This window comes from Nomascus leucogenys, chromosome 23 (assembly GCF_006542625.1).
Source record: "Nomascus leucogenys isolate Asia chromosome 23, Asia_NLE_v1, whole genome shotgun sequence".
Taxonomy (NCBI): Eukaryota; Metazoa; Chordata; class Mammalia; order Primates; family Hylobatidae; genus Nomascus; species Nomascus leucogenys.
This window is the reverse complement of record NC_044403.1, coordinates 14,693,368-14,718,909: the sequence shown is the minus strand read 5'-3', so window position 1 is coordinate 14,718,909 and position 25,542 is coordinate 14,693,368. Positions and strand designations below refer to the sequence as shown.

The window sequence follows — 25,542 nt, the reverse complement described above, 5'->3', positions numbered from 1 at the left end:
AACAGGAGTTTCTTAATAAGTAAATCAAGCTAACACACAAAGCAACCATTGTAAGAGTTTCTTTGAGGCCTATTTTTTTGATGATAATGAAACTGGTAACACTATCATATGTTTAATTCTATTCCTGCATCAAAAACATACCATGTATCTTCCAAGCAGATGGTACAAGTGTAGAATTGACTGTTAGTACTTGAATAATAGATATTTTTTTGGTAAATCAAGCTCTGTAGAAAAAGAGTTAGATTTTATTTCCTTCAGAATGAAAATCATTTTATATACAGTTAGAGTGTAAGTCACAAACTGCCATTCACAAGTGTACATTCACATAAATATGTGCAATTTTTGTCAATGTTTAAAAATGTATATTCATCCAAAAGGTTATACTTAGGACCTAGGTAAGGAAACTACAACTGAATTTATATATATGTATATATATTTATATATGTACACATATATGTATATGTATTTATATATGTACACATATGTATATATATTTATATATGTACACATATGTATATATATTTATATATGTATATGTAAATATTTACTCATAAAGCTTGAGTCGTTAATTTTATATTCATCATATTTATGATTTCGTATTCATCAACGTGTTCTTGAATCAGAATTTATTATGCTAGAATTTGAAGATTATCTTACATAAAGCACAAATTTTTACAAACCTAATTTTTTATTTCTACTGTATATTTAATTGTAAAATCAGTAAATTTAAGTTTTTATACTACATTTGTTGCATATATACTCTTTGACTGGAAATTTTTCTAGAACTGTAGTGATTAAGGTGAAAATGTAAAGATTCCAGAGTCCATTAAAAGAATCACCACTCAATCTGTTTTTTTCCATCGAGAAAAATTATCTTCAAGCACCCAAAGATAGAGTTTAAATATGCCAAAGGAGATATAAATATAACCACACATTTCTCCTGTAGCTCAGAAGCTGAGATGCCATATGAAAACAAGGACACAGGGAATAAATAGGATTAAGTTTTATTGCTCAAATAATTGCTGCTTTTTAGATTGTATTTCTCATTTTGGTTTGTATTTGGCTCTATGAATGAACTTATTAGATGTTAGTCCAGTCTCCATGAGTACACACTTTCCACCTATTGTGCAAGATAGTTTATATTAACAGATTATTTGAGATGGAAGTACCCATGTCTATAAATTTTGTTGGTTATGCTGATTGTTCCTAATATGTAGTACTGGAACTACCTGAGTGAGGGAGATTGGGATAGATCTCTCTGAGAAGGAAACATTTGAGCTGGACCTGAATAATGTAAATTAGTGGGATATGCAAGTTATGACAGAGGTCAGAAGGAGGAACTTGTGGCTACTAATCTCGTACGAGAAGTGGAAAGAATTTAGAAAGGATTTGGAAGAAATGAGAATAAAAAATGTCTAAGTCTCTTATTAAACTGGCCTTAGAGGGCTAACTTGTCATTGATAACTTGAGAACATGATATTTTCAGATTAAATAGTTCTGAATCCCATTAGTAAGCAAATGTATTTTAGAAGTTGTCACTCTCTGAGGAGGAAGATTCTAGTGTATGAAGGGCTTTTTCGTTATAAATGGTCTCTTCCTAAGCAGGTGTTTATGGATTCATTTGATTCTTAAATCATTCAACTCTTCCAGTTACTTTTTCTAAGAGTTGCTATGTAGTGAAATTTCACCTCTAAAAGAAAACCAAGATGATAGCATGGAGCAACCCTTGAACATTTCTTGGGTAGTGGATGAAAAATATCTGAACTATTATGTCAGTATCAAATGAGGATGACTAGACTAGCATTGTGTTTAGAAGTTGTTGGCCCCATACCCACATCAATTGTCTTCCTTGGTGGCATAGAGTTTATTCTTATACTCTACTTCAGTTTATATAGTGGTTACCTGTGCTGTAAGTTCATGGGATATTTGAAACCTACCTCAGGTAATCATTAGGTGTGAGAGTTTAATTTCAGTAAGCTGATTTACTCCTTACTTGATTACCAATTTTTAGCAGAAGATAATGAGTATACGAGGGAGAGAAAGACACTATATTTTCAAATTATTTTAAAATTTACTTTTGTAATTAGCGTTACTTTGGTTTTTCTTTTCTTAAGTCATGAACAAATGGTATGTGCTATACCAAAATAAATGAATTTGGAAATTTGGGAAAAGGGGGAAAAGGAGGTTATCATTATCCTTAATTTTTGCCTCTGTTTAAACTTGGGTTTTAATATGCAGTTGTGCTTTTCTCCTACTAGTATTTTTCTGATCTGAACAATTTGTATTAAATGACCTAGGCAATAAAAATCAGTAGTCAACTGATGAAACATTTGCATGCATCATGTTGTACAGCACTGTTAGGTACTGTATGGAAAAGAGATTGGTAGGAGATCTGTTTCTTACCCGTTAAAAGAACTACTTTGAATATGTGTGATGAGTAAATTGGTACCAATTTATGGTATTCAAAACACCTCAATGCTGGATTTAGTTGTTTGAACATAAACCTGTTTACTAGAGTGAATGCTGGGAAACTAGGTTAAGTCAAGGTCAAGGCTGGCACTTTGAAGAAGAGAGTGGTCAAAGTTTTAAATGGCACTGACAAGTAAAGTAACATAAGGGCTGAAAAATTACAAATATCACAATTAGATCTTTAGTCATTATCACAAATATTGCTGAGGAATGTGCTGAAACATGTTATTTTGTGGAGAATACTTTGGAGGCCCTCACTGGATTTTTTCTGTGCCTTTTTAATGAAGCATTGCTCCTGACCTATAGTATAGAGATAACGTGAAAAGAGAATCAGGATTTATTGAGATTTAGGATTCCCCTTGATTTAAAGACGTTTATTAGCTCTCGCGAAGTAGTGGAGCATTGATCCACAGTCTACTTCAGCTTCTTTTCCCAAAACATGGTTTGGGCAGAATTGAGAAAGCTAAACTTGTCATCAGTGACATTTGGGGAAACTGGGCAGAATTTTACAAGGAACTTGTGAGAATTGCCCTATTTGTAACCTATTCTTTTCCTTAAATGAATAGTTTCTCTTTAACAGAGCATCCTTTTTAAATGTAAAATTTAGATTACATCTTAGATTTGTGCTTTTATAACTACGGCTACCTCTAACTGAAGTTGCCTCTTGAAATAGTCAGGTCAGCTGTCAGTTTGTTAAGCCTTTTCCAGATTCCCCCAGGCATTTAGCCATTTCCTCTTCTGTGCTCTACAAATGAGGTTGTGTTATAATGATCTGTTTACAGCTCTTTCTCCTTATTAAACTGTCACTTCAGGCTGTTAGGGCCTTGAGAGCAGGGACCTTATCTTATGCCGCCCTTCACAACTGTGTTTTCCCTGTGGCAGTCCTTCTGTAAACGGTGGCTGTATTAAAGGGCCTGACCCTCACAGGTTCTAGAGAAGCTGTGCAGGGTGCTGGTAACTTCATAAACCAAACCCTTGGTTCACTTGATGCTTCTTAGTATCCCTCATAAGCTTCCAGAGTCTCTTGACACATCCCTGCTGATTTGATATATTGTTTTTCCCCTGGCAGCCATATGCAGAACCACCATGCCACTGTGTGATTATGCAAACATTGTGCTGCAATTTTATTACAAAAATGTCTGCCTTCAAATGGGGTGATTTTATAGCATATACAACAGTGAATACGCCTAAACCAGCTCTGCCAGGATAATACAAAATTCCTTCTCAGTAAGTTTTTAGAGGTGTTTTGTTACAGCTGTCTGATGAGATCAGTGAAGCCTTTATTATATAATAGAAGATCAAATTGATTTGGGGGTAAGGATAGTAAGCTTACTATATTTTAATCTTCATATGGTGTTTATAGGTTATGGTTTATGTTTTTTATTATCTTTTAGATTCTCTGATTTATGTTTTTTAAAGGGGGCTGTCCTTGGCTTTTAGAACTGTGGAAAAGTTGTTTCATTGACTTCTTTTTCATGTTTCTGAGAATGGATTTGTTTTCTTTTATTGTATGAGGAGTTTAAACTTGAACATATTTGAAACTAGCAAAGGCTTCACTGAAAAAAGTGAGAAAGATCATGAATCACTACTTCTCTAAAACATATGCAAACCCTTCTGGTTATAGCAAACTGTGTTGGCTTCCTTATCTATATTTCAAATTACATGATGAAATAATTTTGTTTTCTCAACTTGAGATGCTATTTTTAATTTTTGTTACAGCAGTTTCATATGAAAGGAATTTGTTTTAGCACCAGTTATGTTGCGTGCTAGATTTAGTTGTAAGACAACTCAGATTGAGGTATCTAAAAATTTTTATATCAGTAGCATTCTAACAAGGTATGTACAATATGTTTTGTAAAATGGTTTGCCCATACACTGTTAAAAATCCCTATTTTGGGTAAAGGGCATGAACTGTAGAAGAAATACAGTCAGCCACTAAATGTCAGTCAACATTTAATTAAACACTTAGAATGTGGTAAGCACTGTTCTAATTGCTTGACGTGGTTTTTCTCATACAATAATCAGGAAAATCTCATGAGTATTACATTATTATATTTTCTGAGTAAGGAAATGGAATCACGAGGAGACTAAGTAACCTGCCTGTGGTCAGAAAACTGTTAAGAAAAGGAGCTGGGCTTGAACTGCGGTCATCTGACTTCATAGCTGATGTGCTTTTGAGCTTTAAGCTGTACTGCCTTCTGTGTGAATAGGCATATGAAGAAAGGTTTAACCTCACTTTAAATTGAAACATACACACACACAATTAAAACAGTGCGATGGCTTTCTTGCAAAGAAGAAAAGTCATTGTCAGTATTCAGTATGAGCTGAGATGTGGGGAAAGGAGAAATTTAATGCACTGAGGTACAAATATACATTGTTACCTCTTCTTGGAGGATAGTGTGTGTAAATGTTGAAAACATGCACGTGTTTTGACCTATCCATCCCACTTCTGAGAATTATCCTACATAGCTAAACACAGAAAAGCACAAAGATATCTGAGCAGTCATCACAAAAGGAAAGTTAGGAATGTAATTGCTGACATGGAAACCTGTCCACAGCACATTATTGAGTGAAAGAAAGCATGTTGCAAAACAACATGTATAGTTTTATTTCCTTCTGTTGAATAAATACTTGTTTATGTTACAAACTCTGGTTTGAAATGATGTTCACCACAATGTTAACAACTCTTATCTTTTCTGCTCGTTAGTATACCTTGGTAATCAAATGTCTGGGCAGTGCAGGCACTCTGCCTGGGTTTGAATCCTATTTAATCACTTATTAGCATTGTGACTGTGGGCAAATTACTTAACTACTTTGTACCTTAGTTACTTCAATAAAATGGAGATCACTACTATAGAATCTATCTTATTGGGTTATGAGGCTCACATGAATTTATAAAGTGCTTAACATAGTAAGTGATCAATAAAACTGAGCAACCATCATCATCATTTCTGGGTGGTGGAATTCCAGGCAATTTTAGCCTTTTATATACCTTTTATTGCTTGAATTTTTGAAACAAATATATATCATCTTGGAAAAAACAGGAAAAACTGTTTTTAGAGTCATTTTAGTTGATGTGCTTACAGTTTAAACAAGAAATTTGCTTTTATTTAGAGCTAAGGTTATTTTAATACTCAGTAAACGTTTTCTTCAGTAACTATTTGCAGCCATATAGCTTGGTGTTTCATCCTATGCTATATGCCAATTTTAAGGGAATTGAAATCATATTTTACTCTTATGGCTGGAAGGCATGCATAATCACAACAGATTCTTCCTGGAGGAGCTGCCTTAGTTTGCGGCTGCAGTGACATGTTTGAATGTGACGTCAGCCTGGTGTCAGACTTCCAGAGTGGCAGGCCAGCCTCACAGCCACAGTGTATTTCCTCAGTGCTTCGTCCCCACAGTGCTCATTGAGAACAGCTTAAAGACAAAGCAGTTGAGTCTTATTTTTACTCCAGTGTCCTTTTTGCGTATAATTGAATTCATCCTTTTAAGAACTGATTTTGATGAAGGCTGGTGAGTAATTCTTGTTACTTTAATGTATTAATAATAAATAGCTAATAGCTAAGTGAACAGTAGTCCTTTTCCTCAGTTAATGATCCTATGGCAAATAATCTTTGTAGCTTTGGTGCCAGGCACAATGCCTAGTGCAAAGGATTTACATACTATAAATATTTTTATAAACAAAGTATTGTTTTGTTGTAGAAATATAAGTATATTCATTAGGTTTTCAAATGCTTGAACATTTTAAGATTTGAGCATTGGAAATGTCTTCCTCTTAGTTATTCCTTAACTTTAGGCTACATGAATACATAGTAGTCACAAATTGCTTTAAAACCTAAAGATTTTTATTTAAAATCTTATTGTTCCTTATTTTTAACTTAGAGAAGATACTTGATTTGCCCCTAGACCTCCAAAGATAATTAGATGAATAATTCCTCAGATGTTCCTGTGGAGGTACTAACAGTATGCATTATATAATTTTTTTAAGGTATATCAATACTAGTCTAAACTTATTAATAGAAGCTGCTATGTCTTTAATTCTTCAATTATTTGGGCCATTTCAGTGATATGATTCAAAATAGGAATCTTTATTGACTTAAAATTTAAGAGCAATATAATGGCAGGAGATTATATATTACAGATTGTATTTTATTTAGCATTTAAAGAAATTAAGAAGTTTCTTAATTTTTTAAAGAAATTAAGAGTTCTGTTAATTGTAGAGGCCAGGCAAGATTTATTATTATTAATATCAATTCATGTTTCTTTGAATTGTACTATGTAAATTGATTTTGTTGTTTTAAAAGCATTAGTTTAAGAAGTAGGTTATGTTGGGTAAGCTTTTTCTTTTGTTTCTAGACATAGCTATTTTGCTTATAAATTCTTTTTCCCTGTTTCATATGGATGAATGATATTATTGTAATTTCATTCTATTTATATTGTACAAACAAAAGCCTATAAAGTCTTATATTTTGCCATTTCTGGCATAATTGTTTTCTTGCATTTTCAGCAGCAGTGTTGTGATTTCAAGGTCTTTTAGAAGAATTTCCAAACAAAGTTTTTTTCTTAAAGAATAAAAAAAAGAATAGTTTTTTTCTGATAATTGTGCTACTCTAGTTTTTTGTTTGTTTGCTACTCTAGTTTTCATGTCTAGATGAGGAAAACATGATATGGAAATTCTTACTAAATATGTTAACTGTTTTCACTTCAGTTTTCTGAAGCAGTTGAAGAATGATTTGCTGTACATATTTTTTGTGAATAATATAGTTAGATATTGAAGTGATCTAAATGAGCTTTTTATATATGTGAATGTGAAAAGAGTAACAAGTTTTAGGAATTAATACTAACTGCTTCGTATTATGACTCCCAGTATAATACTTAGAAGCATAGAAATATGGAAGTAGGGTTTCAAGTTTGCTCTATTTGACTCGACAGTCTTAATTTAAGATCCACAATTTTTTCCTTAAGTTGCAGAATTTTCAGATTCCAACTAAGATTCTACCCAATTTAACTATACAGAGGAATATTTCTATTCCCTTTTAAAATTTATCTTGAATCCACTGAAAATGTTTTAACATGGCTTTAGTCTGTGTTTTAAACTTAATCAGTAAGTTACTATGGTGACGATGAATTAGAATATTCAGTATACATTTTAAACAAAGATGTTTTTGAGACGTTATGACATCATAGGTCATGGGTTGCTACTAAAGTTCAAGTGAGGAGAAACTATTTCACCTTTTTTTTTGTATGAACAGGAAATTAAATCTGGCAAAAAAAAAAAAAGAGGGCAATGAGCAGAGCTGTGGGGATAACTTGAAATTAACATAAAGGTTTTACTCAAGAATAAAGCAGTAAAACAGAGCACTTGTCTGTTTTCCAGTGAATAAGGTATCATTTGAGGAACGCTTTCCACCAATGCTATAGACTGCTTGAAAAAAGTGTAATTGTGCTACTCTTCTTTGTTTGAAATTTAGCCTTGTAAACTCAGATGGAATAGTATTTCTTAAGGCCCTTATAGTCTTAAACTATATTTTTGTTTCCTTGTGGTAGACAGTACAAAACCTTGTACATATAGGATGCTTAATAAATAATTTCAACACGAAGAAATGAATTGGCAAAGCAAGTTAAATACCTGAGGGAGGATATCTTGATCTTTGCATTGTAGAGATTCCATCTTCACTCTGATGATTAAAACCTGCTAGTTAACTAGCCTGTTGATAGCATGCCCTGTGTTGTACTCTGCTGGAAGGAAATGTGTCTCCAGAGTGAAATATTGTCATCACAGGGTCCTGTAGTGGCCATTGGATTTCCCCCCATGTCTCTCTGCTCACAATGTCACTGCTGTAGGAATTGGGTTACTTACCCTGCTATTCGGGGTTGGATTTCTGTCCCACTCCTGCCTCATCTGCAAGTGAGAAATTTCTCAGTGCTTGAGGATAATGATTTGTTGACTAAACTGAACCTAAATTAAGTGTTGTGTGCATCACATAAAGTGCATTACTATTTGGGCCTTTTCAGAGTTTTAAAAAATATATTATTTTGGAATTGAAGTAAAAACCTAGGAGGGGAGCAAATACATTGTTTCAAAACTTATATAACACATTGTATATACATAAACATATTGTTAGTCAAAGCCTAGATTTTCAACCACATTTCTTTGTGCCCTAGCCAGCTTCAATCTGTGCTGAACTCCAGCCACATCTGACTAATCCCACTGACTCCACCAGGCTCAGTTCAAATGGTAGCCACTTCCATGATGCCTTCTCTGCTCTTTTCCTTTCTAAGCAAGATCAATCCCTAATCGGTTTCCCCTTTGTATTTTGTTTATGGTTATGTGACTTTTCATGTTTGTTTATTTATTTGTATTTATAATATTATTAAGGCTGTGTCACCAGTGCCTAGCACATATAGAATGAATAAAAGTATTTGTTATGCTACAAGATAGCTATTTTGAAAGAAAGCCAACCGTTTTTACAAAGTCTTTTTGTATCACAGGAATATCATTTGGCTTATGAGTCAGCTACTTTTTTATTCTTGAAGAAATTGTTTAAAACTCATGCAGCATATGAAAATGAATACTGCACGATAAGGAATAAGTGATTAGCAATTTTTTTCCCCTTTAAATTGAACTGTTACTCTGTCAGTTTGACTCTATTGGAAAGAGTGTGTTTTATCTACAATAAAAATAATTGGATCTCTTTAAATTGTGTGGTAATTTATGTATAGGTTATAATTTGGTTAACTTTCTAAAGTGGAGTGTGACCACAGGCAAAAGAGTGGATACTTCAACTTTTTCTAATTTGCCTTTTGTTTCCTTCCCAAAGGTATAATAAACTTCTATATAATGCATGTTACAATAAAATATTACAAATTAGCATTCATTAGGGAGTTTTTTTTTTTTTTTTTAAAAAGACAGGGTTTTGCTGTTGCCCAGGCTGGAGCATAATGGCACCATCATAGCTCACTGCAGCCTTGAACGCCTAAGCTTAAGGGATCCTCCCACCTCAGCTTCCTGAGTAATTGGAACTACAGGGATGCACCACCTCACCTGGCTAAGTTTTAATATCATTATTATTATTTTTTATTTTATTTTATTTTTTTTTTAAGAGACAGGGCCTTTCTTTATTGCCCAGGCTAGCCTCAAACTCTTGGCCTCAAGCAGTCCTCTCACTTGGGCTTCCCAAAGTGCTGGGATTACAGGCTATGTATATTTTTGAATGCCATGTTATTGCTTTTAAATGATGAGAATATTTCTGATTATTGAAATGTTTCCGAGTTAGGGTTCTGCCCAGTTTTATTTTAAAAGTCAGTAAGACTTTTGTGACACAATATTTTTATACAAGTGACTCTGCAACTTTTCGAGTAAGTATTCTTTTAACCCCCTAAAATATACCCTGTGAGCATTTTTATTGTTATGTGGCTTTATAAGTGCTTTTTCCGTCTGTCATTCAATCGTAAACTTTAACCTTGGATCACATTATCAGTGTTCCTTATTCATTAAATTATAGTTGTATGCAAGCCATTATACTTCACATTAAGGATGATGCAGAGAGCCAACAATTATTTAAAGCAAGGAAGTGACATAATTTACTTGTTTTTAAGAAATCTGATTCTACTAACACATTCAAGTTCAGTATTATGTGGTGAGGGCTCTATTAGATCCAGCTAATATGCCTTGGTGTGTAACCAGATACTTTATCCTTTTAAAGAGGTAGGGGTTTTGTTGTGCTGCTGGTTTGGTTTTTTGGTTTTGATTCCTATTCTACAGAAAGAAGTTGAAGCTCAGCTTGGAGGATAGACTCCATAGTGAAGAGTCTTGTTACAATGAGGTGGATTCAGATGCTGTTAAGAGAGTCTTATGTTGTACACGATAAATACATACTGTCTTAATTTTTTAGTTGAAAAATAAATTATAAAAATAACTGGGTGTGATGGCTCATGCCTGTAATCCCAGCACTATGGGAAGCCGAGGCGGGCGGATCACTTGAGGCTAGGAGTTCAAGACCAGCCTGGCCAACATGGTAAAACCCCATCTCTACTAAAAATACACAGATTAGCTGGGCATGGTGGTGGTGCCTGTAATCCCATCTACTTGGGAGGTTGAGGCAGGAGAATCACTTGAACCCAGGAGTTAGAGGTTGCAGTGAGCCCAAAATCACACCACTGTACTCCAGCCTGCCTGGGTAATACAGTGAGATTCCATCTAAAAAAAAAAAAAAAGAAAGAAAAGAAAAATAAATTGTAAAGATAAATAACAATTTTTTTAAAAAAAGAGAGTCTTGGAACCATATGCGCCTGCACAGTGGCTGAGATGTTATTAGCAGTCAGTCTCACTTAATTCTTGAATACTTGGCAGAAAATTACTTTGGCAAATTATTGTGTACATTTTAAGAATCATAGTTCTGTTTTAACCATGTAGTACCAGTTAACCTTCCCATTTTCTTAAATGGTTAAGTTCAGATTCATTCAAATTACTTACAGGTGAAAGAATTATCTAAATTATGTTAAGCACTTTTGCTTTTAATTTATCAAGTGATCTAAAATGTAACTGTGCCGTAATACTCGGGATGGATGTGATAGGTACATTTTGTCTTTAACTAGCATGGTGTTAATTGAATCATTCTTACATTACTTTCAAAATTGCTTTAAATTCGTTAAAAGGTGTTCATTTTGTAAATTCCTTTTTTTGTTTTTTTTATTTTTTATTTTTTTGAGACAGAGTCTCACTCTGTCATCCAGGCTGGAGTGCAGTGGCACAATCTTGGCTCACTGCAGCCTCCGCGTCCTGGGTTCAAGCAATACTCATGCCTCAGCCTCCCTAGTAGCTGGGACTACAGATGTGCGCCACTGCACCTGGCTAATTTTTGTATTTTTAGTAGAGACAGGGTTTCACCATTTTGGCCAGAGTGGTCTCAAACTCCTGACCTCAGGTGATCCACCTGCCTCTGCCTCCCAAAGTGCTAGAATTACAGGCGTGAGCCACGGCACCCAGCCCATTTTGTAGATTCTTAATGTGTATGCTGGTTTTATTTAAGAGAGTTTTTAAGAAAGATAACTTAGAAATTATCAGTGAAAAACCAAATCCTAAAACAAGTGAGTTGGTATGTGAGCTCTTTATGTTTTGAACATTTAATTTTTTTCCCCTTAATGTTCTTAATGTCTATAATAATGGTTTTAGCCTTGTACTTACAGTGTTACATCATACTCATATTTTCTCACTGGGGTTTAAGTATCTCCTCTGAGTCAAGCAAGATTTTCAGTTCCTGTTGGGTGCAACACATGCTTTACAATTGTTATTATTTGTATTTAAATTCTTTGATACCTGTAATGGTAGAAATGTGAGGTAACATTTCTAAATCTGTTTTGGTGGTAATTTTGTCTGAACAGCTCAGAGTAGGAAATGATTGTGAAGCTTCCAAGGATGAGAGGCATTGGGTTTAAAATTAACCTGGAATTGGGAAAGCTTTCATTACTGTGCTTCAGATAGAAATGATCCTGGGGTGCTGGTAGGCAGTGAGATGAGAGGAGGAGGGAAGAGGAGCAGTGAGAGAGGCAGCATGTGCATGGCACATCCGCTGTCAGTGAAAGAAGGAAAGGGCCTCTAAGGAAAGTATGGCTTTATTCTGTTCTAGTGTCGTTGAACAGAAGATGAAAGGCAGAACTGAGAAGTCTCACTGGCTGTGGAAGAGTTGGAGAAAGGGGCAGCTGTTGAAAGGTTGGGATCTAAAAAGGAGAGCAGCTCAAGCCCTGGAGGCACTCCTACTTGGAGTATGACTTCTGGCAACTTTCTAAATGCTATGAGCCTCACTTTATGTATTCATAAACTACAAATAATAACACCTACCTCAAATGGGCTCTGTGAGGATTCTCAAGGCCATTATGTGACAGCTGAATATGTGAGTAGCACTGAAATGCTTAAGGGTAGCTGTTATGGTGATGATCATAATATTTATTGCTGGAGGTGAGGTTGAGTGAGGTTTTCACACCTGATTAATCCCTTCTTTTCCCCCAAGAAATTGGAAATTATCCGTTTTCTAAATGATGAGAGGAGAAAGAATAGAAAATAAAGGGTTAAGACCTCAAGGAGAATTTGTAGATGGTGGGTAAATGAAACATTGAGGTTTGAGCAGGATGTCTGGAAGCAGTTAGTTCTAAGTTAAAGGCAAATGGCATTTAGAACTGAATGTGGGGAAAGGAAATATATACTTTTCATATTTTACCCCTCAAAAAAAATTACAGTCTTTGAGATTGCTAACTCAGTGGTTATTTCTTCACATAAAAAAGACTCAATTCAATTTCAAGAAAGGCAGAGCAGTTTTAATGTTTTTCTTTTGTTCTTAAAACATTGCCTTTAATTGTAGGCACAATTTTCTGTGCCAGCATATTTTCAGTTTAAAAATACATTGCAGAAACAGTCTTTGTGGCAGCCAGATTTCAACAGGACATTTTTCTCCTTTTTATTACAATGAAAATAAATTAAAATAGTTATCTATGTAAAACATTAAGAAATTTTATATTTAATAATAATTTTTAAATTACTTGACTAGCATAGGCTGAAGTGATTTAATAACTAAATGGCTGCTACAAACATGTTTTTTAAACCTAATTAAGGTTTGATTGTTTGAGTTGCAAAATTACAAGACACTGTGTGATTTCTATTGATGAAAGCTCTTCAATTTTAAGACAAGCTGGAGAGTATAATTGTTTTTCTATAGAGTAATGAAACTGAGGCCAACTTGAGAATCTAGTAAATTATGGTTAAAAATTATAGTACTCGTTTTGTGTACTAGAAGCATACTGAAAACACAAGTTAAAAGCACACATTTGAGCTTTTTACTGCATAGTTTTCTTCATAGAGAAATACAGTAGCTTCCATAGTTTCCACACCTCTTCTGCCCACTCCAGTCTAACATTATTGTGGATATGTGGCAGCTTTTGTGGGTTGGGACTTTATAAAAGTCCAAGTCATGATACTGGCTTTTGTTGCCAGGATTGGCAGAAGAATTGCCAAATGGCAGCTGCCAAACCACTATGCTATTCTATTTTTCTTAAACTAAATTAAATCTTTCTCATGATTCAGAGCAAACCATATAAATGGGTTCACCTCTGAGTTTAATAAGAAACAACTGAAATCTCTTCTGTGGGATTCTAAAATATATGTTACTCGTTTTGTACAGTAGATACATTTTCAACGATATTACCATAGTTACACGTATGAAACACTGAATAATAAAGCTTGCTTTGCCTGACTGTAATGTATCACTCAGAAGAATAGTATTGGCTGTTATTGGCAATATGTTAATAGCAATTTCAATATTCTTTTTAAAAAGCAGAGTGGATTTTGGATTAAAAAGCAGAGTGGATTTTAACTGCTTTGTCACTGAAGTTACCCATGAAATAGAGATTAAAAAAAAAAAAAAACCACCAAAAACACATGCCCCCACAAGGAAGAATTGCATTATGAAAGGTAGTCATTGTGTAGCCAAAACATTAAAACATTTTTCTGAAGGTAGAAACAAAATCTCTGAAGGTCTGAAGTTCAGGTTAAATTACCCTTTTACCTTCCCGAAGCAAGAAACTAGTAAAACCATTTTCCTCTTTTACCATATAAAACAAGAGAAACCTACTTTTGAATATGCTAGCGCAGATATTTTCTTTGGACCATATGTAAGTTGCTTTGTCTAAGAAAACAGAATATTTCTTAACTAATAGCCTCTTCCTTCCCACTTTTCCTTGCTATTATAATATAACTGCATTTTATTCAGTTTCTTCTAGGTCGGCCACAGACAAAGTTGTGAATTTTGACTGGAGTTAGCTCACTCACCATAGTAGTCCCACTTATTTTGCCGTTGGTTGAATTGGACATGGAATCTCGTATCTCTGTCTAGTGAGATTCTTGAGAAAGATGGCCAGGGAGATTTCGGGAAACTTAGAGGGCAGATCAGCTGAGGTCAGGAGTTCAAGACCAGCCTGGCCAACATAGTGAAACCCCATCTCTACTAAAAATACAAAAATTAGCCGGGCGTGGTGGCAGGCGCCTGTAATCCCAGCTACTTGGGAGGCTGAGGCAGGAGAATAGCTTGAACCCGGGAGGGGAAGGTTGCAGTGAGCCGAGATCACGCCATTGCACTCCTGCCTGGGGAACAACAGTGAGACTTTGTCAAAAATAAAAAAACAAAAACAAAAAAACTTCCTTTTAACTCTAGACTTTGTGGTTCAGAGTATTACTTTGTGATACAGCAGCCAGCTTGGGCTTGTGAGGATGCCTAACTAAAAGGGATAGGGCAACCCAATAAAGATGGCAGTGCTGCAGTATTAAGCAATCCTGAGTCATCATCTCTTTGAAATCATAAGTATTATTTTAAAATCAGGAATAGTTCCTTTCCATATGTGGTTTAAAGAATATATCTCATTTACTGCCTTTTTTTTTTTCTTTTTTTGACAGAGTCTCACTCTGTCGCCCAGGCTGGAGTGTAGTGGCATGATCTTGGCTCACTGCAAGCTCCGTCTCCCAGGTTCACGCCATTCTCCTGCCTCAGCCTCCCGAGTAGCTGGGACTACAGGCGCCTGTCACCACACCCGGCTAATTTTTTGTATTTTTAGTACAGACGGGTTTCACCGTGTTAGCCGTGATAGTCTCGAACTCTTGACCTCGTGATCCACCTGCCTCAGCCTCCCAAAGTGCTGGGATTGCAGGCATGAGCCACCGCACCTGGCTTGCTGCTTTGTTATATATATGTAGCATTACTTGAATTTTTAAATGTTTAAATCTATTACATTTAAGGCTGGGCACGGTGGCTCACGCCTGTAATCCCAGCACTTTGGGACGCCGAGGCGGGTAGATCACGAGGTCAGGAGTTCGAGACCAGCCTGGCTATGATGGTGAAACCCCGTCTCTACTAAAAATATAAAAATTAGCCAGGCGTGGTGGCAGGCGCCTGTAATCCCAGCTACTCAGGAGGCTGAGACGGGGAACTGCTTGAACGCGGGAGGCGGACGTTGCATTTAGCCAAGATTGCGCCACTGCAGTCCAGCCTGGGCGACAGAGCAAGACCAAAAAAAAAAAAAAAATCTAGTACATTTAGTACTGGATTCATTTCTATAAAAATCAAATTCTGATTTTTAAATCACTCCTAATAAGGGTATTTTACCTATAGATATCAGATAAAAAAAGATTTTTGCATTCAATGAAGTTCCACATGGTTTTGGTCTTATTGGATAACAGGAATTTTAATACCAAATTTCTTTTGTCAGTTAGTACTTAATTCTATTGAATAGTTTCTTTCCTTGTATAATTTGACGTAACTCTCCATTAAGAATGAAATAGTCCCCTCACTTTTATGGGCTTTTATTATTTAAACTGGAAATTTGAAACACCATATTAACAAACAAGTTTTTTTTTCTGATTGCCTATTTTTATTCGTGTTTATATTGAAATGTGCACTTTATGCGTTTATTTTCATGAGAGAATGTGTGCATGGTTATGATGTTTTTTAAGGAATGCCATTGGCATCCTCCTTTGTATGTCTCCTGAGGAGGGAAAACCATAGCAATGTAGACTCTATGAAAAGTATCTTCCTTTAATTACCCTGGAAAGGGAGACAAACACCAGCTTCCCCGATTTTCAGAGTGCTGTCATGCAGTTTTAGTTATTTATGTAAAAGAAACCTGTCACTCAAAGTTGATTTAAACCTGGTAAATTGCTCTTCCTTCCATCAGTAGTTTATAGGAGCTGTGTGCTTTAGCTTTCTCTTTTTATCTAAGCTTCCAGAAAACTCAGAACTAGATGTCTGCTTAAAAGTTCAGCATAGCCCAGGTGTTCCAGTAGTTACCTACGTAATTCATTATTTGATTTATAAAATACATAAGATTAGAAAAGGAATTAGGTAGACTAATGAATTTCTATTTTATCTCCAGTAGACATGTCATTTTAGTGTTATACAGTTTGATGGAAATATATATATACCATTTTATATACACATTGATTTAGTCACCTTAAAATCTTTCACAACCAAATTATTATTAAATGAAATAATAGTTTCATAGAAACTTTAAAGTATCAGGCCTTTCATTTACTCTTCTGATTATAGTAAATGATTAAAACTCTGGTAATAAATAGGAAAAAAACATAATACCAAGCACAAGCAATCTGTGTTGCTCTTTATCAATTCCTTGGTATCTTTTCTTTTTTTTTAAAAAAAAAAAAAAGGTAGGGGTGGGGGCATTTGTTCATTTTATGCTGACTTTAGTAGAGCATAATCATCAAGTTGAGCTTGTAAATATGACCTGTTTTCTTTAGCCCTGAACACTCTAGAATAACAGAGTGCTTTAAAAAAAAAATTAACTTCGTAGGCACTAAGTTTAACTTTTAATTTAAATTTAATTTAAAAAAAAACAGAGAGCGAGAGAGACAAGGTCTTGCTCTGTTGCCCAGGCTGGAGTGCAGTGGTAATCATAGCTCACTGCAGCCTGAAACTCCTGGGCTCAAACATTCCTCCTGCTTCAGCCTCCCAAGTAGCTATTTTAAAAATTAGGTGGGTGTGGTGGCGTGCACCTTTAATCCCAGCTACTTGAGAGGCTGAGGTAAGAGGGCTGCATGAACTTGGGAGTTTGAGGCTGCAGAGAGTTGTGTTCACATCACTGCATTATGGCCTGAGGGATACAGTGTTTAATCTTTAATACCATACTTTTTTGCCCAGACTTGAGTGCTTTGGCGCTATCTCAGCTCACTGCAGCCTCTGCCTCTTGGGGTCAAGCAATTCTCATGCCGCAGCCACCAGAGTAGCTGGGATTACAGGCGTGCGCCCCTATGCCTGGCTAATTTCTGTATTTTTAGTAGAGACAGGGTTTCGCCATGTTGTCCAGGCTGGTCTCGAACTCCTGGCCTCAAGTGATCCACCCTCCTTGGCCTCCCAAAGTGCTGAGATTACAGGCATAATATCATATTTTTTAATGTACCTTTTCTATGTTTAGATATATTTAGATACGCAAATACTTAACATTATACTGCAGTGGCCTATAGTATTCAATACAGTAACATGCCATACCTGTTTTATCCTAGGAGCAACAAGCTCTACTATATAGCCTAGGTTTATATATAAATATATTTTCTATTTTTATAGTAGGCAGTACCAACTAGGTTTGTGTATATACACTTTATGATGTTCACACAACTAAAATCACCTAATATATTTTAGAATGTATCACCATAGTTGGGGTTGAGTATGATGAAACAAACAAACAAAATGTATTACCATAGTTAAGTGACATGTGACTGTATGGGTAGGCACGAAGTTAAACTTTTAATTTAAATAATTGACCAAATACTAATATAATGATGACATATACTGAACGTCCTGCAGTTCATAATAATTGTAAATAACATTTATCAAGTGCTTATTATTTTCTACAGCTCCATTATAAAGTAAGTTCCATGAGGGCAAGGATTTTTTATGTTTTTCTCACTGCTTTATGATATATTTTAATTTATAAATTAGGCACAGTGGGACAGGCATGCTGACTCATTCCTGTAACCCCAGCAGTTTGGGAAACCAAAGTAGGAAGATCACTTGAGCCCAGGAGTTTGAGGCCAGACTGGGCAACCCAGCAAGAACCCATCTCTGTTTTTTAAAAAATTAGGCCCAGTAAAAGATTAACTACAGTAACTAATAAAAGTGTAACAGCACCCCAGCATCACTCGTCTTGTACTTTGGGGGGTGGGGTGGGGTCATTATTAAGTAAAGTAAAGGTTGTTTGAACACAGAAACTGCAATACCTCAACAGTTAATCTGAGAACTAAGTAACTAACGGGGCAGGTAGCATCGACAGTTTAGAGACACTGGACAAAGGGATGATTCACATCATAGATGGGATAGAGCAGGATGGAGAGAGATTTCATCACACTACTCAGAACAGCTTACAATTTAAAACTTATGAATTGTTTATTTCTGGGATTTTCTGTTTAGTATTTTTGGACGGCAGTTGACTGAGGGTAACTGAAACCATAGAAAGCAAAACCACAGATAAGAGAGGAGTACTGTATATAAATATATGTCTATATAGATCTTATATTTATGAAAATATTTGTGTGTATATACATGTATATGTTGACTAAATGAAGGAATAACCTGTGACATAGCTGCCTTTATTCAGTTGAGACACAGAGAGGTAAAGTAAGTTGCCAAAGATCGCCTAGCTGTTAAGTGGAGGAGCTGGGATTCAAACCTGTGTAGTCTGATTTCAGAAACTGTGCTCTCAACTGCCATTGTCTTCTGCTACCTCTGTTGTGTTTAGAGAAATACAGGAACACGAATAGTAAATACTGCTTTTCTTATTCAGTGGAGTCAGTTATTTTAAGGGTTATGATAGCCTAGTGCAGGGCTTCCCACTTTCAGCACTGCTGACGTTTCTGGAGGTTTATTTGGACATGGAGGGCTCTGCTCTGCGTTATAAAATGTTTAGCAGCACCCTGGCCTCTACCCACTAGACACCAGTAACATTTCCCCAGTTATGACATTCAAAATGTTACCAGGGATTGCCAAATGCTCCCCTGGAGGCAAAATCACCCAATTGAGAACCACTTGTCTAGACCTATACATTAAACGTCTGGAAGTAAGAGTGGGTAAACACTGGCATTGTATTTAGAAAAGTTTGGACTTCCTACTAGGCCATAGTGACTACAGAGACAAGGTGGGAATTAGTTTGTTCTGTGACCATAGGTATGTCTTATATCAAGACCTGAATTTGGCCGGGCGCAGAGGCTCATAGCTGTAATCCCAGCACTTTGGGAGGCCAAGGCGGGTGGATCACCTGAGGACAGGAGTTTGAGACCAGCCTGACCAACATGGTGAAACCCCTCTCTACTAAAACTACAAAATTAGCTAGGCGTGGTGGTGCATGCCTGTAGTCTCAAATACTTGGAAGGCTGAGGCAGGAGAATCGCTTGAACCTGGGAGGCGGAACTTGCAGTGAGCTGAGATCGTGCCATTGCACTCCAGCCTGGGCAACAAGAGTGAAACTCCGTCTCAAAAAATAAAGATAATTAAATAAAAAAAAATAAAGACGTGAATTTTATCCTTTTTATAAGGATTCTTCTAGAAATACAATTTTTTAATACTTTTTTTACTTTCAGTTTTTATTAAGCATAAAATATCTGGCAAGAATTTTTTAAGTGACACCTTGTTTCAGTGTCTGTTAAAATTCTAATGCATTTTTAATAGGATAGTGATATGTTAGTTTGTGATTTAGTAGTGCAATATGTTTTGCAAAAATATAGCATGTGTGTCCCTAAAAATCACCTCATCGTGCAAAATCTGGAAACAAAAAACGCAGGGCTTGGGGGGAAAATGGATTTAGGAGCACACCACTCAAAAACTTCATTAGTGACACATAGGAATAAAGATAGGAACCGAATAAAAATGGTAGCATAATAAATATGACATTTGGCCTTGAAAAAGACCCGCAGTTTGCTTGTGAAAGTCTGGATGTTGAAAGGGTTTCAGCATGTGAATTATTGGGAAGTGTTGGGAGGAAGGTTATCTGAAATTGCGTTGAAAGCTGTAGGCCCGGTGCGGTGGCTGACACCTGTAATCCCAGCACTTTGGGAAGCCAAGGCTGGTGGATCACTTGAGGCCAGGAGTTCAAGACCAGCCTGGCCAACATGGCAAAACCCTATCTCTACTAAAAATGGAAAAAATTAGCCAGGCATGGTGACACACGCTCGTAATCCCAGCTACCTTGGGAGGCTGAGGCAGGAGGATCATTTGAACCCAGGAGGCAGAGGTTGCAGTGCTCTGATATTGTGCCACTTTACCGTAGCCTGGACTGGGCAGCAGAGCAAAACTCTCTCTCAAAAAAAAAAAAAGAAAAGAAAAGAAAAGAAAAAAAGTTGTATCATCAGATGTGGATAGGTGTGTTTCATAAAACAGGTAATGAACTGAAGTAGCTGGTACATGTTTGAGGTGTGTGCAGATATACATTTTGTGTATTCCTATGTGGCTGGGTTTTCTTGGGTGCAGTTTTTTGCATCCATCTAGAGTCTCTCACAGATAAAATCATGCATAAGCAAGTGCCAAGTTGGGTTATGCTCAAATTGTTCCTTTAACATACAAATCATGTTGAAACAGTTCCAGCAAGCGTTATAGCAGAACTGATGATTCTCTTGATCTGAATTTTGAGGCCCATCAAAAAAAACAAAACAAAACAAAGCTTGTGAAATGCAGAAAAGAATGTCAGATCTAAGATGAAAACATAGAATTTGTAATTATACAGGAGACAAGCTTTGGTAGAATTGAGAAAAGGCTAGAATCATTGTCTTCCCTTCCCTGCCCTTCCTGTGGTCCTGAGCAGTCACTCCTCCGTTGTGCCAAGGACAATGGTCAGGACCTAACAGTGAGCCACCTCCCTCCCAGGGTGTCAAGTGCTGTATCTTTGTTTGTTTGTTTTTTTTTTGAGGCGGAGTCTCGCTCTGTCACCCAGGCTGGAGTGCAGTGGCACGATCTTGGCTCACTGCACGCTCCGCCTCCCGGGTTCACGCCATTCTCCTGCCTCAGCCTCCCCAGCAGCTGGGACTACAGGCGCACGCCGCCATGCCCAGCTAATTTTTTTGTATTTTTAGTAGAGACGGGGTTTCACCGTTAGCCAGGATGGTCTCGATCTCCTGACCTTGTGATCCGCCCGCCTCGGCCTCCCAAAGTGCTGGGATTACAGGCATGAGCCACCGCGCCCGGCCAAGTGCTGTATCTATTAAAATTTTTCTAAATATTAGCAGATGGCTCTATGTGCTTCTTAGACCACTTGATTTAAGGAATAATAGAAACACTGTGTTTCATTAATGATTCTACTCTTACAATAGTCAATATGGAATTTTTTTAAAACTTTATATCTTTATATTAATACCGTTTCAATTTTATTTAATGGATAAAGTTTCAGGGTATTGAGTTACCCAAAAAAATATGAAAATTAGGATTTGGAAAAAGAATTTAAGCATATGAAATTTACCTGGAAGTTTGCAGGTTGTGGTTATAGACTTCTCACCATACAGAGCACATGTACTAATATTTTAAGATTAACAAAAGAAAACTAATATTCAATACAGACCTTACAAGGTAAATTTTCTAATGTCAGGCATGTCAATGATAGGTCTCTGTTACAGATTATTGTATATGACCTAATGAAAATTATTACAGACTATTTAATATATCAGTATATATTGCATGTTATTTTGAGCATCTAATATTTTTGGCTTAAATAAATAGGGTTTTTTTCCTTCTTTCATTCAAGAAAACAGTTGAAGACCTAATCTTATCACTCAACCTAGAAAGAATACTATTTCTTAGGCAAACATCTTTTTCTCCAAAAATAGTCATTACTTAATTCAAAGCAATTTTTTTCAGTAAACATAACAGATTTTTCTGTTTTTGTTGTCGTTTCCACATTTCATTTACTTAAGATTTTTGCTTCTCCTTCATATTTCATTTTTTTTCTACAACATACCTTCCTCAAGTGTCAAAAAATTAATCTCATTACATTATCTATGTAAAGGTTATTTTGTAAAACAGAAACACTAAATTATTCCTGTTTCAGAACCTTCTATTTTTTTAAGGTACTGGTGCCCATACAGTAGTACTGTTAGGTTTTCTTTCCATTTATGAATTTGGCATTAGTACTCTGTAATGCACCCATGTTGGACCATAAAACAGTAGAGGTAGGTAGACACTCATACTTACTTTTCATGACCCACCTATGAAGTATAAAATACAGTAATCATTATATTTTACAATGCAGTGTAAAGAGCCAAACAGCCAAATCAACTTGCCTTTTTTTTTTTTTTTTTGAGACAGAGTCTTGCTCTGTTGCCCAGACTGGAGTGCAATGGCACAATCTCAGCTCACTGCAACCTCCATCACCCAGGTTCAAGCAATTCTCCTGCCTCAGCCTCCCGAGTAGCTGGGATTACAGGCACACACCACCACACCTGGCTAATTTTTGTATTTTTAGTACAGATGGGGTTTCACCATGTTGGTCAGGCTGGTCTTGAATGCCTGACCTCAAGTGATCCACCTTCCTTGGCGCTCCAAAGTGCTGGGATTATAGGCATGAGCCATGGCACCTGGCCTACAACTTACCTTTGTTTATGAAATAATGAAAAAGGATTGAGGCCAGACTGAGAAGGGATGCATTTAACTTTTTTGTAAAAATATAAGTAACATTTACACACATACACACTCCCAATAGATAGTAGGGAAGATATATTTAGGAATTTCAAAAGGCTGGTGGCCAGGCACCGTGTCTCACACCTGTAATCCCAGCACTTTGGGGGAGGCCAAGGCGGGTGGATCACCTGAGGTCAGGAGTTCAGGATCACCCTGACCAACATGGTGAAACTCCATCTCTACTAAAAATACAAGAAATTAGCTGGGCATGATGGTGGGCGTCTATAATCCGAGCTACTCGGGAGGCTGAGGCAGGAGAATTGCTTGAACCCAGAAGGCAGAGGTTGTAGTGAGCTGAGATCGTGCCATTGCACTCCAACCTGGGCGACAAGAATAAAACTCCGTCTCAAAAACAAAAACAAGAAAAGGCTGGGAGTTTGAATTTCACTTCCTTTGTAGACTAACTTTAATGTTACAATAAATAAATGGGCATTTTAAATACCTACATGTTCTGTTTTTCTTTTATTCTTTTTTCAGCCATAATGAAAGGAAAGTGACCTGCAAACATCCAGTCACAGGACAACCATCACAGGACAATTGTATTTTTGTAGTGAATGAACAGTAAGTAAAGAGTTTCATGGAATGCCTGCATTCAAAATTGGGTTAGCACTGAAATTGCTGTTATTTATATTTCAGTTTAACAGCTTTCTTATCTGGACATTTGTAGTCAAGTATAATAACAGAATGCCAGCTGTTCACAATGTGTCATATAGAAACCTGACTTAAACATTTTTTTCATGAAGAATGTAATTTCAGAAGCTGTTTTTATAGTACCTCAAACGCAGTAAGCTCAAGAACCCGGGATGCAAGCTTAGAGAAACTGTGTAAATGGTTAATTATTAAACTAATTTGAGCTCAGTTTTCTCATCCTTAAATCAGATAGTGGTAATTACTATTTCACAAGAGTTTTATAAGCATCAAAGAATGTATTATACTATAAAGCTATTCACAGAGTTAGTTACTGAAATTGTTATTGTTTTTAAAATTAGAATAATCTTATAATTCATTTTTAATTTTTCAGCTAGATGACCAAGTAGAATATCTGCAGTAATGCCTATTATAAATAAACATGATAGGCCGGGCGCGGTGGCTCACACCTGTAATCCTAGCACTTTGGGAGGCCAAGGTGGGCGAATCACTTGAGGTCAGGCATTCAAGACCAGCCTGGCCAACATGGTGAAACCCTGACTGTACTAAAAAAATAGAAAAATTAGCCGGGCGTGGTGGCGCGTGCCGGTAGTCCCAGCTACTGAGGAGTCTGAGGCAGGAAAATCACTTGAACCTGGGAGGCAGATTCTGCAGTGAACCAAGATTGCGCCACTGCACTGCAGCCTGACCAACAGAGTGAGACTCTTGTCTTAAAAAATAATAATAAATAAACATGATAATAATGTATTTTTGGCTTAGGAAAAGTGTTAGCTGTATTTAAAGTTGTTGTAAGTATTAAGGCCTGACTCTAGAGTAACTAGGATCCGAGTACTGTGAAAAAGTAGGACACTCACGTTGTTAACTGTAGAGAAGTGTAATTATAAAGCGGGTTACATACACAGCCAGTTCTAGCATTTTGACATGTATTTTCAGGACTGTTGCAACCATGACATCTGAAGAAAAGAAGGAACGACCAATAAGTATGATAAATGAAGCTTCTAACTATAACGTGACTTCAGATTATGCAGTGCATCCAATGAGCCCTGTAGGGAGAGTAAGTTATTTTGCTTTATATTAATTATTGATAAGGAGTAAACAGTATCTATACCGTTACCCATAATGGACTTAAAAGTATAGAATAATAATTACATTTTTATTATTACATGAATTTGGCGGTAATTGATACAAGAAGCAATAGCCTGAAATACAAAGTAATAAGATTGTAATTCAATGACTTAAGTTTTTTAATTTGGAATAATTTTAGAAATATATTGATATGGCAGGGCGCGGTGGCTCACGCCTGTAATCCCAGCATTTTGGGAGGCCAAGGTGGGTGGATCATGAGGTCAGGAGATCGAGACTATCCTGGCTAACACGGTGAAACCCCGTCTCTACTAAAAATACAAAAAATTAGCCAGGCGTGGTAGCGGGCGCCTGTAGTCCCAGCTACTTGGGAGACTGAGGCAGGAGAATGTTGTGAACCCAGGAGGCAGAGCTTGCAGTGAGCTGAGATTGTGCCACTGCACTCCAGCCTGGGCGACAGAGTGAGACTCTGTCTCAAAAAAAAAAAAAAAAGAAATATATTGATATTTGTGAGAGAGAATGGACACACTTAAGTTTTAAAGGTGATTATTAATGCAATAGCCTAGAAATCAAATGATCTGACTATAAGAATGCTTAGATTAAGAAAACATTTTTCAACAAAACTATTGTAGTAGTAAATTATGTTTATTGTAAGGAAATAGATAATTATAAGATAAGTATAATAATAGTATTTTAAATGCCAGTTAAGGTTTTTGAAATAAAATTTTGTTAGGAGATTATAAATGAATGTAAATTTTCAAATAATATAAATAATTTCTGATTGTTAAGTAACATAAATCCAACAGGCTGAGCATAATGCTTTATGAGTATATTTTAATTAAAATCTGGAGAAATTGATGAATGGATTGAGAGCCACTAGGTCATTGTCTTGAAAGAAAGTTGAATCTGTTCCTCATACTTTACACCAAAAATGTTCTAGATGGATCAGTTGTTGAAATGTTAAAAACAAAACTATAAAAGCACTAGAAAAAAACAATGGAAGATTTGAAAAAAAAAAAAAAAGCTCAGAATGCAGATGGGCTTTCTAAATATGACATAAAACTCAGAAGTAACAATATAAAAGAATGAGAAATTCAACCACATGTAATTATTATCCATGCAGAGTGTC

The 25,542-nt window shown here is 36.2% G+C and overlaps 1 protein-coding gene across 18 annotated transcripts in view; it reads left to right on the top strand.

The window, feature by feature from the left end:
• The window catches only part of PLEKHA5 (pleckstrin homology domain containing A5), a 251,562-nt gene that overhangs the window by 101,788 nt on the left and 124,232 nt on the right, over window positions 1-25,542 (top strand). For 17 of the 18 annotated variants that reach the window (XR_004028349.1, XR_004028350.1, XR_004028351.1 and 14 more), the window contains exons 4-5: window positions 23,160-23,243; window positions 24,264-24,384. Coding sequence is in view for 14 of the 18 variants with exons in the window: in XM_030804993.1 (XP_030660853.1) it covers window positions 23,160-23,243; window positions 24,264-24,384 (205 nt within the window). In the remaining 4 variants the exon portion in view is untranslated. Of the gene's footprint in view, window positions 1-5,819; window positions 5,986-23,159; window positions 23,244-24,263; window positions 24,385-25,542 lie in introns of those variants that run through there. The other variant, XM_030804995.1, reaches the window with a different exon arrangement.